The sequence below is a fragment of the Aulostomus chinensis genome, chromosome 16, assembly GCF_037954235.1.
Source record: "Aulostomus chinensis isolate RoL2024-O1b breed Wild chromosome 16, RoL_Achi_v1.0, whole genome shotgun sequence".
Lineage (NCBI taxonomy): Eukaryota > Metazoa > Chordata > Actinopteri > Syngnathiformes > Aulostomidae > Aulostomus > Aulostomus chinensis.
In genome coordinates, this window is record NC_141335.1 from 94,001 (window position 1) to 100,000 (window position 6,000).

At 46.7% G+C, this 6,000-nt stretch overlaps 1 protein-coding gene across 2 annotated transcripts in view; it reads right to left on the bottom strand.

Annotated features, from left to right (window-relative positions):
- Nucleotides 1-3,140: 3,140 nt before the first annotated feature.
- The window catches only part of LOC147247027 (uncharacterized), a 9,092-nt gene continuing 6,232 nt past the window's right edge, over nucleotides 3,141-6,000 (bottom strand). Inside the window, exons 3-5 of one of the 2 annotated variants that reach the window (XM_086180622.1) lie at nucleotides 4,137-4,495; nucleotides 3,822-4,050; nucleotides 3,141-3,750 (exon numbers count right to left, since the gene is read on the bottom strand). In XM_086180622.1, coding sequence (XP_086036748.1) covers nucleotides 3,629-3,750; nucleotides 3,822-4,050; nucleotides 4,137-4,495 — 710 coding nt within the window. In that variant the 3' untranslated portion in view covers nucleotides 3,141-3,628. Of the gene's footprint in view, nucleotides 3,751-3,821; nucleotides 4,051-4,136; nucleotides 4,505-6,000 lie in introns of both variants that reach the window. The other variant, XM_086180621.1, reaches the window with a different exon arrangement.

The following is a 6,000-nucleotide window of genomic DNA, read 5'->3' on the forward strand; positions in this document are numbered from 1 at the left end:
CTTTAGTTGCCTAAAATAAACATTGACTCCCCCTCATTTTAAAGATGTCATAGCGACGTTAGATGCAGATATTAAATTCTCTCCATACTCTCATATTCTCCAGATCTGATGATCAGATTCTGACCATGAATAATCTGCAGCTGATTGATGCGATGGCTCCACCTGCTGGACATTTATATAAACTGATAAGTGTTTTTTATTCTGTTTCTCACATGGCCTGGGTGTATTCCAATAGTCCGTTCATCTTAGGGAGGGTTCTATCTGAGTCACGTGACCTAGAGGTGTCCATGACTGCGTCCGAATGGCCAAGTAGGTCTGATGGTAGGTCTCAGAGCAGGTCGGAGGCTGTCCCAAACCACAACTGGCGTGAGTAGCGACCTACTTCTCAACCTAAATTCCAGCCTAAACACGCCCACATTGTAGGTCGGTTCAGGTGCATCCTACGGAGCAACCTATGGCCCACAATGCACCGCGGACTTCTTCTTCGTCCCCTAAAAACTTGTGGACCCTCAAGCCAAGTTAGCGCCACCAACAGTCTCCCATTCTGATGAACACCAACATTTATAGTCGTTGTTGATGACTAAAGGTGCGTTAATGTGCTTAATAATAGAGAATGAGTGATGGTCCGCTCAGAGTGGAGTGCAGTACCACAGTCAGGCCAGCAGGTGGGGCTTTCGTTGGTGCTGTCTACCTATTTGCGGTATCTGTGCTCTGCCAGCAGAGGTCACAACTGAAGCACTTTGGCGCTACTATGGGTTTTTCCTTCAGTCTGAATTCTTGCTTGTGTTGCACGTCGCGTTGGACAAAAGCGTCTGCTAAATGAATTGTAGAAGTGTAGGTCGTCTGCTGGCAGAGCAGTTCCTTATTATCGTCGTAGGTTGTCCGAATGGTGCCGCCGTGTTTAAGTTGTAGGAGTAGGACGTAGGTTGGTACTTGGCAATTCGGACGCAGCCCATGTGATGGGAGCAGCTGGAACTGTAGGACTCTGACGAAGGAGCTCCAGCCTCCTCTGTTAGCTCCTCTGTTAGCATCGGTACACCGGAGTGTCTTCTAGTGATGTGTCGTTCGCGAACGAGCCGGCTCTAAGAGCCGATGCTTTGTAGTGAACGAGAAGAGCCGATGCCCGTCGGAGGGAGCCGAATCTTCAGCCGCCTGCTCAGCAGCGGTCTGTTCATGGCTCCGTTCCGCGGAGAATCCATGCAGGCGGGGGCGGGAGTTTATTTAGATGGGCACATCATACGGCCAATCACATGCGATGACAGACCAGGCTCATACCATTATGTGAAAGAAGGAAGGGGGACAGACGCTCCAAACACCGTGAATGTAGTGGTACAGGCCAGGCACACACACGGCAGAGAGAAATTCCACAGCTGATGCTGTACTGGAGGTGAGGTCCTACCTTCAGGAGCCCCTCATCCAGAGAGCTGAAGACCCACTGAAATGGTGGGAGGCCAAGGCTTCATGCTACCCACGCCTGGTTAAGGTAATGGTAGGAAGACTCTGCGTTGTAGCAACATCGGTCCCCTCAGAGAGAGTCTTCTCAAAGACAGGACAAATTGTAACAGAGAGGAGAAATAGGATCAGCCCATCCAAACTGAGGCATCTGGCTTTCCTGAATGCCAATCTCCACTAGACAATCTGTTCATACTTTGTTCATTTGATTTGTATGTTTGATTTGTTTGATTGCTGTGGCTGTGTTCAGTTTTAAAAGTTTCATACATAAAAATAAAGCGTTTATGAAAACACTGAATCAAAAATTGCTTGTGATACTGAATGAAAACTGAAGAGCCATTTGGGAGCCGTAAGAGCCAGCTCTTCTAAGAGAGCCGAGCCAAAGGAGCCGAATCTCTGAGAAGAGTCCGAATGCCCATCCCTAGTGTCTTCCTGCCACTCAGCTGTTCACCACAACAACCAATCAGCACCATCATCAGATGCGCTTGAGCCTCCAGGGAGGTTTGTTCCTGTACTTTGATAGAACAGTTCTACTATTATTATACACTTAACTACTTTTACTGCAGGACCAATGTAACAAGCCAAATTCCATTTTCCAAATGTAGTTCAGCCCATAGTTCAGTACTTGCCTTTCTCCCCTGTGGCCATTAAACTCTGTAGCTAACTACCATCCGGTCATTGTTCTTATTTGTACCTACACTGGTGCACTTTTCCATATTCCTATTCATACATTTTTTGATGTTGTTGTTTTTGTTGAATATATATCATTTTTGCAAATGTGTATTTTTATATTTCCATTTATATATTTCTATTGAACTATTTATCTTAATTGGTATCAACATGTATATGATGAGACACAACAGAATCAAATATTACTTGAAGAAAATCTCCAGATGGCTTCATTTTCACCATATTCATATTTGTGTTGATTTTTATCTGTCAACAGGAGGCAGGACATGGATGCAGAGGCGCAGTGAGAGTCCATTGCTATGGGTGATATCATGCTGAGTGATCAAGCTTACCGACTGAACTTGCTAAAGCTATAATAACACAGCCTTATCAGACATTAGCATTATAAAATTATCCTGTTTGTGAGTGAATAAGTTAGCAATTCATTCAATTTGTATTAATATTTGAATCTGGACTGTTAATATTATGGTTCTTCTTATCATGCTCTTGTAGCGAAGGCTCTGGATCTCTGAAGGCTGGGTGTAACTTCATGTCTTGGTCTCTTCGAGGGCAAGAACAGTACAGGACACTTAGCTTGTTGTGCTTTACTCAGAGTTCACAACAGCCACACACATTAACAATTGAGGCCTGAGCTATCACTGATTATAGACCAACTTAATAGAGCACAGAGTGCTCCTTCAAATACACCGCAGTTCAGTATTGGACTCTTCAAGTTTGCATGATCATGGATTCCTTAGTTTTGATCTTTGTCTTTCTGTGAATCACCTGTCTTGTCTGTTAATCAATCCTCATCATTCTCTCAGCCAGGGCCGGCCGAGGCATAAGCGCACTAAGTGGCTGCTTGGGGGCCCCTAAAGGCTCAGGCCGGCACAGCTCTCAGCCAATCGTCTGCTTCCTGCCATTTTAGGTTCTCTCCGGTGGTTGAGTACCAAGCACTTCTTGTCTTCATGACACATTATAATAAGAATATTGATCAGATGATTCATGTTTGATCATAGTAAAGAATGAAGAGGAACTTTTATTTCCAAAAACAAAGTTGTGAGAAAGAAAAGCTGGATGTCCACAGCACAAACAGAAAAACAGCATGTACAGTTTTAGTCACCTCACAAATCTGTAGGACAGGTCGGATCAGGATGACGAAGAGGAGGAACATGTGGAGGTCAGTTTAAGGGTGTCCATTTGTGCGTCACAAACGTCACAGTCAGACAAATACACCAGAACTCAACCTGCCGTCACCAGACGCGCCACCATGACTGAGGAGATGGGCATGCATACATGCGCACACGCAAGGACGCACGCGTACACACAAACCTGAGACATTTATTCCTGACTGAGTGTGCAAAAAATGAAATATAAAAACAAACATAATGATAATTAGGAACTAATTTAACAAATGAAATACCTCCTACAGACTCACTCACTCACTCACTCACTCACTCACTCACACTGGTCCAAACATCTGTTCCAGTGGCTGAGTTGCTCCCCATCAGAGGAACCGAGGGTCTCGATTAGCTCTCCGGGAACGAAAGCGGATCTCTGACAGTTTGGAGTTGATTCCGGAACCGATGACACCTTTCCTGGCTAAAGGAAAACGTGCCAAGATGGCATCTGAGCAGAAACAGAAGATGAGTGTTATTGAGGAAAGACAATTAACGTACCACTGAATGTCTGCTACCTACTGAAGATGGCGTTGATTTTGTGTGGGTTGAGTGCACTGCGTTGAGTGTGGGAGGCGGGCCGCCGGCTTTGCCCCCCTCGCAGGTTACTGTTCATCAAAGTGTTCATGTCAAATACACCAAGCAGCAATGTTCGTGCCATCGCTGTGGGAGACTGAGCCTGACTGGCTGCCTGCCATGAGCGAACATCACACAGAACACCAGACCCTGGATACACCTCCACCTGGCTCACCTGGACATACAGACTTAGGGTTACCATTCAGTTTAAACTGGATCAGATCCGGTGGTTCAGTATAACCCAGATGCAAACATTCTCACATGGTCTTTGGCATCTCCAGCAGCACACTGGCTCTGTGAGCAGCTCCTCCTCAGCTCCTCCATGTTGGTCTGGCTGCAGAGGGGTGCCTCCTCACCCATGTGACTCCCTAGGTCTGCTCCTCCTGGTGCCTCTTCATCCTCTGAGCCCATTGGGCCGCACAGGTCTGCTAGGTCTGCACTCAGCTCCTCCTGTCCAGGCGGTAGGACGCGGAGGTGAGGGCTGATATCACCTTCCTGATTGGTTGTAGCAGGGAGCAGATGTGAGTATGGAGCGTAACTGTCACTCATGGTTGTTGTCGTGGGGACAGAATGATGAGTGTTGACCTGACCCAGTGTTTGCCACATGGTTGACAGGAGCCCTGGGATTTCTGGGAAACAGTGAAATCAAAGAGAACATTCCATACGGGGCAGACACAGACGTGTTTACACAACAGGCCTGGGGCGCGTACTCTGAAGCAGGGTTAGAGGGTTAGCCGTGGAACTTCAAAGCTTGTTTAGGCATTCAGGTGACCTGCAGGCTAGGAGCTAAGATACAGTAAGAGGTCAGAGCATGAAAATATACATTATAACATATACAAATAAAAGATTTCAGAACAAGGGCTGCACGGTGGTGCAGTGGTCAACACTGTGGCCTCACAGCAAGAAGGTAGGGGGTTCAAGTCCCAGCTCGGGCACAGGATCTTCCTGTGTGAGTCTCCATGTTCTCCCTGTTCCTGCTGGGTTCTCTCTGGTACTCCAGCTTCCTCCACATTCCAAAGACATCAATTTGGGGACGAGGCTGATTGATTCTCTAAATTGACCGTAGGTGTGAATGTGAGTGTGAATGGTTGTTCGTCTCTGTGTGTTGGCCCTGTGATGGACCGGCGACCTGTCCAGGGTGAACCCCGCCTCTCGCCTGTAGATGCTGGGATAGGCTCCACCCCCCCGCAACCCTTACTAGTGAGGAATAAGCGGAAGATGACGATGGATGGATGGATTTCAGAACAACAAAAGCACATGTACACTCATCTATAAGTATTTTCTCCCACGACAGTGGACCACAGAAACACAGTAGTAATGTGTTTACAGCATTCACATCGATGACATCACACTGTAACATGATGCCATCAATGAGTTGTCTGATAGGTGAAGACATTTCAAATATACTTCAGCTTCACCACAATGACCTTGACTGAGTGGTGATACTGAGGATGAGGAGGATGGTGATTTATTCTTTGATGATCTGTGTGGAGGTGAGGAGGAGTGATAAAGGTGATGTGTGCTGCTGCATTGTCTCTGTGTGCTGGTTTTTACTGCAGTGATATTACACACTGGGACTAACAGCAGGGTGGGGGTTGGGTAAGGTGAGCCGGTTCTCTGATGATGTGGCCTTTAATTCAGACATGGTCCATCGACACCCTCTTCTTCTTTGTTTGCGTGTTCTCTCTGTGGATACAGGGGTTCTCTCAGGGTGCTCAGGCTTCCTCTCACATGCCAAAAATATACTTGTTTGATTAATTGGAGACTCGAAATCGCCTTTAGGTGTGAATGTGGGAGTGACTGGTTGTCTGTTTCCATATATGAGCCCAGTGATGGACTAGTCACCGGTCCAGGTGTGCCCCGCCTCTAACCCAGCGAAGATATGTTCCAGCCCCCCCACCCCCACCCCCGTACTAAACAGAATAAGTGGTTGACGATGGATGAAAACTGGTCCTCATTCGCTTCAAGATTAATATTACTTATATAAAAGAGCAAAATCAGAGCTAATGGTGATGAGCAGGTGTAGAAAAAAACAATGACACAGCATGAGAGGAAAAATTGTCTTTTAACAGATGGAAATGGCATGCAGACCCAGGAGCCATGGAGACAAGCCACCCAAAGACAC